At 41.7% G+C, this 13,243-nt stretch overlaps 1 protein-coding gene across 1 annotated transcript in view; it reads right to left on the reverse strand.

Moving 5' to 3' along the window:
* The window catches only part of LOC135216678 (hsp90 co-chaperone Cdc37-like), a 377,671-nt gene that overhangs the window by 181,495 nt on the left and 182,933 nt on the right, over positions 1 to 13,243 (reverse strand). The window contains exon 5 of the mRNA XM_064252075.1: positions 2,123 to 2,313. Coding sequence (XP_064108145.1) covers positions 2,123 to 2,313 — 191 coding nt within the window. The remainder of the gene's footprint in view (positions 1 to 2,122; positions 2,314 to 13,243) is intronic.

The following is a 13,243-nucleotide window of genomic DNA, read 5'->3' on the forward strand; positions in this document are numbered from 1 at the left end:
CTGCGAGTTTTGAAATTCTGTCGGACTTCGGAGAATACAGCTATATATATATCTGTCAGGTAAGTTTCATGAACAAAAATGTATTTAGTCATGAAAATAACATCAAAATACACTAATTAGTGATTATTTTCATCGGAAAACCCCGCAAATAGGCGAATTTCCCGCAAATAATGGGTAAATATGGTCCAAAGAGAAATCCGCGAATCCGTGAGTCCGCGATTCCAGAGAACGCAAATACAAGGGCCCCACTGTAGTTTTCATATGTAGTTGTAAGCCATATATTTTTAAGGGTAATGTATTAAGATGTATTAGAAATTATATACAGTGGTACCTCGAGATACGAAATTAATCCGTTCCGAGGCGGCCTTCGTATTATGAGTTTTTCGTATCTTGGAACACATTTTACATGTAAAATGGCTAATACGTTCCAAGCCCTCCAAAAACACCCCAGTAAATTATATTTCCAGGCCTAAAACACATGTTCTAGGGTTACAACGCCGATCCGACGGAAGAAATATGACTCCAAAAAGGCAAAATACTGTACATACTTGAGTAATATTCAACTGCATGTAATGTTCAACCCCATTTTTACTGCATATATTAAGACTTTAGCATATATCCCTTAGCAATAAGCCTAGCCTATGTTAGCGGTTGCTACTGTAGCCTAGTCTATGATTCTGACATCTAAACCTAAGAGCTAAAAGCTTAGAATATGCCAATAAAATGTATAAATAATCAGTATGTACTCATTTCAAATAATTATTAATTAATCATTAACTATAATACACAAACAAACAAAAAACAAACCTTTCAATCGATTGTTTACATTCAGCTGTTACCCGTCCTACGAGTATCGAACGAGCGCCAAGCAATCATTTTTCCTAGCACACAGTAAGCCATAAATTGTCATTAGTATCTCTCTTCAACTAATGAAACTACCAAAAAGTATAATAACCATTCATTTCTATTCTTTATTCTATCTTTAACTAATGGAGATACCGAGTTACTGACAGCTATAATGAAACATACGTATACGTACCGTAATAATAAAACAGAAGAAGAATTCTATAAAATACGTATTTGTTGGCAGTCTGATTTATTTTATATTTTATGATATCTAATTCACAATTTTTTTTATTAAATGTATTGCATGTACTCATTTCAAATAATTATTAAGTAACCATTAACTATAATAAACAAAAAAAACAAAAAAAACAAAAAAAGCTTCCAAACGTCTGTTTACATCCAGCACTTACGAGTATCGAACGATCGACAAGCAATCACTTTACACAGTAAGCCATAAATTTTCATTATCTCTCTTCAACTACTGAAACTACCAAACAGTATAATAACCATGCATTTCTATTCTTTATTCTATCTTTACCTAATGTTTTTTTTTATTAAATGTATTGCATGAATAAGTTTTTCAGTTTACAGCATCCTTTTACCAATAGAATACTTAAAGCACAAGGGGTAGATGCTGACCAATAGGAGAGCAGGAACCAATGGGAGAGCGGGAGGATGGTGGCGAGTTTACTCAGTTGGCGGCGCGGGAGTTTTAAAATTGTTCTCGGTGGTCCAGGCGAATCTCAGGACTTTAAAGCAACAACCTTTCGTATCTTGAAAACTTTTCGTATGTAGAGCAGTAAAATTTTTCGCATTGGCTTTCGTATCTCGAGTTTTTTGTAAGTAGAGCCTTTCGTATCTCGAGGTACTGCTGTACGTGCATATAAAAAAACAGTGTTTAAGGACGATAATTTTGGGTATATTTGGTGTTTGAACTATTAAAACAGGCTGTTATCAGCAGTTTTAGAGGGGGGACTTTGGTGTCTGAACTATCAAAATAGGCAGTTATCAGCCTTTTTAGAGGGGGTGTCAAGTCTTCGTGGATTTTAACTATTTAAGGGTGACTGTCGTCACTATTCCCCGCAAAAACTTGGGGGGTTGACTGTAGTTGAATATGTAAGATTTTATGGAAGAATATATAAATATAGTTGTCAAGGTGCTGCAGTTCACTTTTACTTAACAATCCCGGTATAAACAAGAGTACCTCAAAATAATCCAGGCAATGTCATACAGTTTAAATTCAAAATATGGCACAGCAACAAAACATAAAACTTACCTATGGAAAAATGCAGAAATACATGACCGAGGGTCCCTCTCTAACTGTTTAGCTAATTCTAAAATAAACTGCATACATATGGTCTGATGAGCAACATGGGACATCAAATCATGCTTTTCTTCCATTTCTAAGTTGATGCACCAAATAACAAGATAATTGGCTGTGTCTTCACAGGCTAGCTCTGTGTGTTCCTGAAATTAGTATGAATGAAAATATTGTCCCTGAAATTACCATATCAATTGAAATTTTTTGCTGAAATTAAAAAGAAATTGTGATATCTTGAGTCAGCTACTTAGGAATTACAAGTTACGTTAGAATTTTAGGACAAATTTTTTCATAAAATGCTTGCAGATATACAAGTGAGGTTGCAACCTTCTACCAAGATTCCATATGCAACTCATCAGTAGTTATCACAAAGAGATGAAGACTAAGAGAAATAAAAGGATTTTGACGTAGGAAAAATCTATTTCTGGGCGATTGGTTCGTGTCGCCCAGCGAAATAATCCTTTAATTCATTATTTCTAGGGTAAATGATCTAACAAATACCAGAGAATAAACAAAATAAAGAAAAGGTCAGTATAACTGACTCGCTCACCCACAAGGAGGGCGTCGGTATGAACACTAGGGCGAGTGAGACCACTACCACGAACTTCTTGTCAATTAGAAATTTCCTACAGCAAAATCCCACAGGAAGAGAGCCGACCCACAGAACGGGGCAGCAACTACTACTACTACAACCCACGCTTAGGTGACTGCCGCGCCTCTGGTGGCCATCCTGAAGTTAGCAATCAATCTTGAGCGAAGGGTTGGGAAGAGGTGGGATTTCGCTGGGCGACACGAACCAATCGCCCAGAAATAGATTTTCCCTACGTCAAAATCCTTTTTCTGGGCTCAGTTCGTGTCGCTGCGCGAAATTGTACCAGAGAATTAGCACAAGATTGAAATAAAGAAGGTCTCAATAAAACTTAAAAATTCAACTATATACTATAATTGTAAGAAAATATATATACAATTGTTCGTACAATCTGGATAAAGAACAATACTTAAGGGTAACTTATAGTTAATATATATATACAAAGGCTTACATCAGTTATATGTTGAATTGAAATAAACATATGTGTTACAATCATAGTTCAAAACACATTAAATAATTATTAATAAACATTAGCAATAATTGTAATAAAGGATGTGTGTGAACAAACTTAAGCTAAAGACACACCAAATAAGTTTCACAAATATTAATAAACAATATCATAACCATTGTTAATGGGGATGTGGCACCCTAGCATAAAAATAAGGGGACCACATCCTAAAGATCAGTATGTACAATCAATTGTGGGTGACCCTAGCAAAAAAAAAAATAAGGGACACCCACGAAACCATCACAAGAGCAGCTAAGACTCAAGGACAAACGTAGATGAACATGGTAGGCTAGACAAACTGTTGGCTGAGATAGGTAGAAAGGAGATCTGGATCTTCAACTAAACTACTGTGCAGAGTCAGGGGAAACTATGTTACCCGCTGCAACTGCTGAAAATTTTAGAGATTCCAAAGACTTTAAGTAGTGACGCTTAAATACTGTCGGCGATTTCCATCCAGTATACTTTTTCAAATCATCAAAATTCATGTGTTGAAAGTAATTGATTGAGGTGGCTACTGCCCTGACATCGTGAACCTTGGGGAAGGATTCAGGGTTAGCTTGCTTAATAAAGTATAGGATCTGTTGCCTGATACCTTTAATTGATAAAGTACCACCTTTATCTCTTGTAAAGAGAGACCCGAACCCGAGATGAGGATGTCCTGGACAGAAAGGCTCGTAAGGTCGTTACTGGACAAAGAGAAAGATCTTGAGGAAGGGGTATAACCTTCCAAGGTTCCCACCTCAACAAAGGATCCTCATTCTTTGCTAAAAAGCTGCGATCCGGAGAAAGCAGAACTTCTCCTGAAGGAAGAAATTCTACGTGATTCGCATCTCTGGATAACGCCGACAGTTCTGAAATTCTAGCCCCTGAAGCCAAGCTTAATAAAAATAATGTTTTTCTTAAGAGCATTATGAATGAACATGTCGTATTATTTGTATCTGAAGCCAGTTTTAGAACATCATTTAAAAACCATGACACTGAAGTAGGCCTTACTGAAGGTCTAAGTCTAGCACAAGCCTCGGGAATAGACGAAAAGTAAGAATCTGTTAAGTCTATGTTAAATCCCAGTTGAAAAATCTTCTTCAAGGCTGACTTGTTTGTCGTAATGGTACTAGCTGCTAACCCTTTTTCAAATAAGGATCTGAAAAAGGATATAGCTGAATTGATGTTCATGATTTTAATGTCTGCTTCTCTCAGGAAGGATGCCAACTTTTTAACTGCAGCATCATACTGCCTTAAAGTTGAATCTCTTTTATCCGATTCCAGGAAAAGAATATTTCGTGGATCGATATTTGCATCTCTCTTGGCCGCAAACTTCATGAAGTCCATAAAGTTGTTAGGGTTTTGAGAATTCCTGAGGAAGCGAACACAGTCTTCATTTGTACTGACTGGGAGAGCCTGGGATTGGGAATTCGAAGAGGACGAAGACCCAATTCCAGAATCAAGGGGTACCAGTTGCTCTTCGGCCAGTCCGGGGCTACTAGAGCTACTTGACCCTTGAACGTCCTGAGTTTGTTCAGTACTTTCAGAAGATTCACGGAGGAAAGACATAAATCTTCTCCCAGTTGTTCCAATCTATGGACAGGGCGTCCGTGGCATAGGCCAGAGGGTCCAGGTTGGGAGCCACATAACAGGGAAGTTTGTGGTTCGTTTGAGATGCAAACAGATCTACTTGCAGGCCTGGTACCTTCCGGAGAATCCATTGGAACGAACTGTTGTCCAGTGACCATTCCGATTCCAGAGGAACTGAACGGGATAGAGCATCTGCTATGACATTTTCTCACTCGGCCAGATGGGTGGAGGAGAGGTGCCAACTGAACTTGTCCGCCAAGGGAAAAGGATGGCTACCATGACATGATTCAGGTGTCTTGACTTTGGAGCCTCCCCTGCTTTATACAATGGACTACCACTGCGCTGTCCAGAACTAACTTTATGTGAGAGTTCTTTGGCGGAACGTAACCTCTTCAGAAGTTGAACACTGCCATTGCTTCCAATACATTTATGTGAAGCTGGCGGAACTGAGGTGACCATGTTCCCTGAACTTTCTTGAACTGAGAATATCCTCCCCAGCCGCTTAATGAAGCGTCTGTGTGGATAGTGATTCCCGGAGGGGGAAACTGAAGGGGTACTGATATGGACAGGTTCTTTAACTTTGTCCAAGGGCGCAGATGATTCCGTAGAATCTGTGGTATTGATGATACCTTGTCCCTGGATCTGACATTTGCTCGTGAGCGCCAAATCCTGGTTAAGTCTTTCAGTTTGGCTTTCATCAAGATGTTTGTCACTGAGGCAAATTGGAGGGAACCCAGGATTCTTTCCTGGTTTCTCCTTGATAAGCATAATTTGTACTTTAGAAATTGTTTCACTGGAAACTTCGCTTATTTCTTTCCTCTTGGCTGATGGAATCGACAGAGTATGGGAGGATAGATTCCATTGAATGCCCAGCCATTGAAAGTTGGACTCCGGAGTGAGTCTTGACTTTGTCCTGTTTATCTGGAATAAAAAAAACCCCAGATATTCCAGGAATTGAATGACTTTCATTGTGGCTTTGCGACATCCTCGCTGTTGGAGCCCAAATCAACCAATCGTCAGGTACGCTACTACCATTATCCCTTGAGACCTCAGTTGTTGAACGACTACTTCCGCTAATTTCGTGAACACTCTGGGTGCTACATTCAGACCGAAAGGAACTACCTTGAAGGAGAATGCCTGATCTCCTAGTCTGAAGCCCAGGTAAGGGCGAAAGTGTCTTGCAATAGGGATATGATAGTATGCGTCTGTAAGATCGACAGAGGTGGTGACGGCCCCACGGGGAAGTAAGGTCCGCACCAGCGAGATGGTCAGCATTTTGAACTTGTCGCAGCGAATGGCCAAGTTTAAGCGGGACAAGTCTAATATTACCCTTCTTTTTAATGAGCCTTTCTTTGGTACGCTGAACAAGCGACCCTGAAACTTTAATCTGTTGACTCTCGCTATTGCTCCTTTCTGGAGGAGCTCCTCCGCATACTCCGTCAGTTCTTTCGATGGAAGTTGAAGGAAAGGTGGGTGGAGGAGGGTCTCCAATCCAACTCCAACCCAGGCCCTTCGACACAATGCTCTGTGCCCATTTGCTGAATCCCCACCGATGCCGGAAGAGAAACAGCCTCCCTCCTACCTTGGAGATCTCACTGCTGCTGGGTCGAGTGACCTCCGCGGCCTCCACGGAAGTGCTTTCCCCTGTTGAGCGACCTTCCTGATCCTCTCTGACGAAAGGATCCCCTAGCTCTACCTCCCCTGCCGAACCGGTCATAGTGCTGGAAGGCTTGACCTTCGAACACCTGGTTAAAGGAGGGGGAGACAGCGTAGGAGGTGGAAGGCTGAGCCTGAGGAGAAATCACGTAAATGGGCTGAGCCGGAGTCTTCGAGGTAGAAGGCTGGCCTGATTGTACAATCGGCACAGCTGACACAGCTTGATTAAATCTTTGAGGCTTCTTCTGATATGGCTGGTAACGTTTTGCCTTTTTCAGCTTCTTGCCTGCTGCAGCCTGATCTTGGCGCCTCTTTGCAGTGAGGCCCCAACGATCTTTGAGGCTCTGATTGAGCCTTTTTGCCTCATTTTGGACCTCTTTGACCATAGCTTCTGGGAAGAGGTCTGCCCCCCCAGATGTTCGAGGAAAGCAACTTATTAGGTTCATGCCGAATAGTTGCTTCCTGGAGGACATGCTTTCGGCAATTGACTCTAGCCGTCACAAACTCGTACAGGTCCGATTGGACCGTATAAGACTGTGACTTGGTCAATAACTTGAAGAGCGGCTCTGAAGCATATGAAATAGCCGCTACCTCTGTCATTACCATGGTGTTCATCGACCTGGCAAGCCTAGACTTGGCCTCAAACTCAGCTTGAATGAGGCTATCAGGAAGTCTAGGCAGCTTCTCGCCGAACTTGTCCATGGCGCAGTCCGGTTTGAGCTTACCTGCCGAGAAGGTGTTGGGCAGATCCTCCCACAAGTCTCCAAGCAAAGGGAGCAATGGAAAAGTGGGATCTGCTTCCCTTAACTGAGGTAAGGGTTCCCCTTTTAGGCCAGCTGGGATGGTTACAGTGGCGATCTTCGTTAAGAAGGGGAGAGGAGCCTCTTCTTCCATCGTAAAGATGGTAAAGGGACTCTTAAACGCCTGAATCCTGGTGTTTGAGCAGTCCATCTCCTCTAGACACCTAAGCCACTCCCTTTGAGCCTGGTCCCGGGAGTACAACACTGTCTCCCTCGGGACCTTATCTTCCCTAGTCATGGCTGCCTCCGTCAGCCTGGCGTAGCCAATGAACGGCGGTTGAAGGTTTCTCCGGCATAGAACCACGAAGTCTTCAATCCTTCGAATGCCGCACTCTGGGATGGAGATGAGTCCGTCCTGGAAAGGGGCGTATGAAGCCACTCTCCAGGGGTTGTTCAATGAGAACGGAGGCAGAGAATCATGGGGAGGAAGCTGCATCAGACCAACACCAGGTGCCGGAGGAGTAGCTTGAGGGGCCTGGTTGAACCCAGATATAATGTTCTCCTGAGTTGTGATCCTTTCGGATAACTGGGAGAACATCTGCTCCATGCTGTTCCTCAAAGAGCCTACCAAGTCCCCCATCTGCTGCATCATCCCAACGGAGAAGGCATTGGGATCAAAGGCCGGAGCCGGTGCAGAGGTGGAAGGGTAACTCGGTAGAGGTACCTCAGGAGGAGGAGAGACCGTTGACTATGCCGGAGTACGGGGCCTTTACTTTGAGGACTTGCTCTTAGAGGACCTAGAGCCAGAAGCAGACGATTTACCCTTCTCTGCTCCGGGGTTCAAAGCCGAAGACTTACGAGACGATGACGCCGACGAAGTCTTTTTGGACGACGACGACGCCTTCGTAAGGGTTTTCTGCGCTCTGTGTCCCTTCACCTTGGGTTTCACAGAAGCGCTAGGTGACGAGTACTGGAGCTCAGCTCCAGTAAAGCCTTGGAAGGAAGCAGTCGATATAGCGGGAGAAGAAGATCCAGAAGCGCCCAAGGGAAGCCCTTGGGCGTCCAACGTACCTACCTCGACCAACAGGTCGTCCACACCTACCATCGGTTCCACGTTCAGGTTCAATGTCGCGACTTCCGCCGAGATATCCTGGCCTGGTTCCTTCATGCAAGTGGCGACCTGCCGCTGGATAGCCGTCATCGTCGGGGCTGCCTCCGCCGGGTCGACGTACCCCGTCGACTTGCCGCCGGGGAACAGTAGGACAGCCATCCTCTTCTCAAGAATGTAGGGCTGTCCCTCGGCGGCGTTCTTGCCGAAGCCGCCGACCCAAGCCCTCAGGGTTGCAAGGGCGGTCTCTCTAACAGCGGCAGCCTGTAAGAGAGGGTGTCTATTAGTTTTTAGTTTAAAGTTGAGGTTCAACCTTAGACTAAAATAGAGCCTTAAGCCTACACATTTTGGCCATATATTTCACAAAATATGGAGAACTTAAGCTTAAAAGATATTCTGAACTTAAAATTAAGATATAATACAGTATTTACATGCTATATATACAGCTGGAAATACTTACCCCGTCCAAAAACTGACTCACAAGATCATAGCAGATCGTACACGTTTCGTGGAACCAGACCTGCAGATTCCCGTGAGTAGTCGCGCACGGAGCGTGGGACCTGCAGACTTCATGTCCACAGGGATCCTGGAGCACGGCGTTGCACCCTGGGTGCTCACAGTTGGTAGTCTGTAAGTGGAAGGATACATGAGTATCATTATAACACTTACAGGGCTACTCTTAGAACTCCGTTGCATGCCAGAGAGCGAAAGATTTTTGGGCATAACCCCTCCCCTACCGCCTTAATAGGCATAATATAGCTCCGGTGTGAGCCGGAATAGGAAGCAGATGGCAAGGGAGGGACCCAGCTTGAGATAACTTATCAATAACTTATGATTAGCTTAAGCATAAAATAGCACAAAATTCCGGAAGACGATTCCGAATCGCGGTGGTGTCCGTCTCCGCCGGTTGCGCCAGAGAGACGGGATGGTTAAGGCAAAGGAGACCGACTGGTAACGCCTGGGGTCCGCCCGTAGGCGGGATCTAAGCTCCCTCCCTCGCAATCGACGGAGCTCCGGAAAGAAAACAGAGCACCGACAACACGGGAGGGGCGAGAGGGCGAAACAGAACTCGAGCCTACAGCGGAGCAACGGAGCAACAAAGGAGGGGGAGCCAACCCCCAACCCCCCTACTTCGTCCCAACGGAGCACCGTGAAGCAGAGATACAAGGTCATACCCAGTCCAGCGTCTGTCCAGCCTCCCCTACTCCCTCCGCGTAGGGAGAGAGGGAGACAGGCCCAAATGGAGCGAGCAAGGACGGACCTCCCTCCCCCCAGCTCTATGGGAGAGCGGGAGGAGGGCAGGGTGACTGGGACGGGCGTCTGGCTGTACCGCGATCACAGGGTGACCACGGTACGATAACACGATAAAAACAACGAAATCTATAGCCTAGGTTAATGCAACCAAACTGATCAGCGAGATGCAACTGTAGATGCAACAAAACTGATAATAAGGAAGCAATAAAACTGATGGGGACCATGAAATAATAAACCTAGGCTAAGATAACGTACCAGACGCCCTAGGCTAACCAAAACCAAATAAAATCATTAGAATAATTAAAATAACACTAAAGTAGGGGAAATAAATATAGGAGAAAAAATCCAGGAGTGTAAGACTAACCCGAAGGAAAGTCTACCACTCAAAGCTAGCCTGGGCCGATACTAAGAGCTATGGCTAGGATCTGGATGGAAGAGATAATGCCTACGTAAGGTATAGAAAGACATGCAGCATGACATAAAACCAATGCAGGCTGATCCCTAACTAAAAATAATCATAAAAAAGGTCCTAGAGACGCATAAAATAAAGGGAAGTTCCAGGTAGGGAGACCGAAAGACCAAGGGCCACGAGGCAGAACAATGCCGCCATGCTTCCGACCGAGAATCTGTATTTATACCTAAAAAACGGCAAATACTGACTCCAGGAAGGAAAAAACTAAATAGGAACCTTTCGGAATACTTAACTTAGCTGATGCGATGGCTGATCGTTCCATGGTGGCAGAAAATCCTCAAAAAAGAGCACAAAACACAGAGCAAGAAAAAATGCGGCGTCTTGTAGACCTCTAACTTTAAAGGATGGCCACCAGAGGCGCGGCAGTCACCTAAGCGTGGGTTGTAGTAGTAGTAGTAGTTGCTGCCCCGTTCTGTGGGTCGGCTCTCTTCCTGTGGGATTTTGCTGTAGGAAATTTCTAATTGACAAGAAGTTCGTGGTAGTGGTCTCACTCGCCCTACTGTTCATACCAACGCCCTCCTTGTGGGTGAGCAAGTCAGTTATACTGACCTTTTCTTTATTTTGTTTATTCTCTGGTATTTGTTAGATCGTTTACCCTAGAAATAATGAATTAAAGGATTATTTCGCGCAGCGACACGAACTGAGCCCAGAAAAGCAAATATTTCTTTTAAAACTGGACAAATTAATATTAACAATATTCAATGTAAAGTAGGTCTGAAAAACTAATGTGAGAACTCTTATTTCAAGGGTGTATCACTAAATGTACAATAAAACCTTGTCCCATTTTTCTTCAAGCATTTGATTTAGGTTTATTTAAGAACAAAGACTTTTTCAACTGTCAAAACCTTCAAGTCAAGAATATTCAGTCAAAAGTGAAAAAGGACTATAATAAAAATACAGTATCAACCCAATCACTTTAACAGTACAAACCATTTCAATGAAAGGTATTAATTACAGTAAGTCTAATAACATTTTGTCCATCATATCATTAAAACGTACTTCAAAGGAAGTCCTACTAAAATGAAGAGCAATACTGACTGGTTCCTTATTGTGTGAAGACTGAATTGTGCATGAACATATTAAAACTATCAGTTCTAAATAAACTCTCATCCCTAAAGACTGAACAATCACTGGATATTTGAATTCTTTATTGGATTATGGAAGTAACATGTGCACTAGCACTTGAAGCAAATAAACCAGAAAAGTAAAACCAAAATGTGGAAAGGCATGGAAAGCCTGGGTGGATGTAGAGAAGCTGCTTCATCATGAAATGAGGAAAAACATGATTGTGAGGGAGTGCTGCAAGGGATCTTCAGCCTTCCAATCCTGACATCCACACTTGAGTTGAAAAACATCATTACCCCAGGGAGGTCCAGGGAAGTTAGGATCAGGGTGGTTTACAAGTCTTTCTTTAAAGGAGGACTGACAGCCTCCTAGTATGAGCTATGTTGGGCACTGATCACTGCTCTTATGATGAGGAGCACTGTTATTCTTGACAAATCTTGCGAGTCTGGAACCAGCTTACTTTACAGATATAAAGTCAAGAGACAAGGTGAAACTCTCTCTTTGTGAGCTGTACTGGACCAAGGATGACTGAGGACTTTTACAACTCTCTCTGGAGCCAAGTATTCATGGAGAGGCAACAGCATATGAAATTTTTTAAAACTAAGAACTTGTGCGGTTTTTAAAAAATTTTTAACTGTTCATTCCTTATTCTCATTCTTTGATAATTTTTTGTCATACTTTCCTATATATTTATATGTAATTCCATCTGAATCCAGAGTAGCCCAGAAGATGACTCTGGATGGCTGAAACAACTGTTAGCTTTGGAATGAAAAAAATAAAGCAGTAATGTAGCAGTTTCGTTCATCCCTCCTTCAAGAATGAAAATGCATTGGAGATATCTAAGTTTTGCTAATGGATTATGGAAGGCACATGTGCATTAGCACTTGAGAAAAATAAAGAAAAGATTATGCCAGAAAAGTATACATGGAGACACCTACACTTATCAGATTTTGTTACTTACAAGCTGCACTGTCAAATCTGGCCAAAAAAAATAAAAATTAAAAATAAAAAAAAAATAAAAAAATAAATTGTACTTTTTTGTTTTTGGTTTATCAGGTAAAATGAGGTTATTTTTTCTTGTATGTTATATATTTTAACTACAGCTTCATAATGTAATGTATATACTTGCTTTATTTTATTAAATTAACTCCTTCATACCGAGAAACTTAACCAAACGTAAACACTGCGTTGGCTACCGAACTGATTCTTTCAGTAATGCAGTAAATAAATACAAAGTAAATGGGTCATACTTCATGTGGCTAGTATATTCATTCCTCTTCAAGTATGAACTTTCTAATAAGGTATCTCCAGAGAAAGAAGGCAGAAGAGAAGCACTGAACAACAAAATTACATATGGTTTTATACTCGTGTAAAAGATTTTTTTACATTTTAACACTTTTACGTCTAAAAATACAAACATGGTTTCTTGGTTACAACTTCTTTTCACTTCATCATTGTGATAAACAACAGTGTCAGAGTGTACAACGCATGCAATGATTATTGCCCAAAAGCGCAAGGCGAAATGACACCCTAATTCCCTTCCACTACTCATTTTCATCTATTTCAGAAAAAGATTATACTTGTTTCCAAATACTAAAGTTTTTATCATATACACTCCAAATACTTGAGATTTTATCATATATATATATATATATATATATATATATATATATAGATATATATATATATATATATATATATATTATATATATATAATATATATATATAATATATATATATATATATATATTATAATAGATAAAAACTCAAGTATTTGGAGTGTATATGATAAAAACTTTAGTATTTGGAAACATGTGTAATCTCTGAAACAGATGGAAATGAGGTCGTGGAAGGGAATTTAGTATTATTATTGGAAAATATTAATAATAAACTTATTACATACACGTACCATAAAAATGATCTCATCTCAGTAAGAGAGAGAGAGAGATTGCACAAAAACCATTTAATTCGTTGACCATTGTATGGCACTGTTACTTGACATATTTGACAATTTCCCAGCTCCGAGCATCACTGGAGTAATATGATAATAATTTAAGGTAAATTCGATGTATGGATGTTACATAAGGTATACATTTGGTGTTTCTATTTCTT

The sequence above is a fragment of the Macrobrachium nipponense genome, chromosome 6, assembly GCF_015104395.2.
Source record: "Macrobrachium nipponense isolate FS-2020 chromosome 6, ASM1510439v2, whole genome shotgun sequence".
NCBI classification, from domain to species: Eukaryota; Metazoa; Arthropoda; class Malacostraca; order Decapoda; family Palaemonidae; genus Macrobrachium; species Macrobrachium nipponense.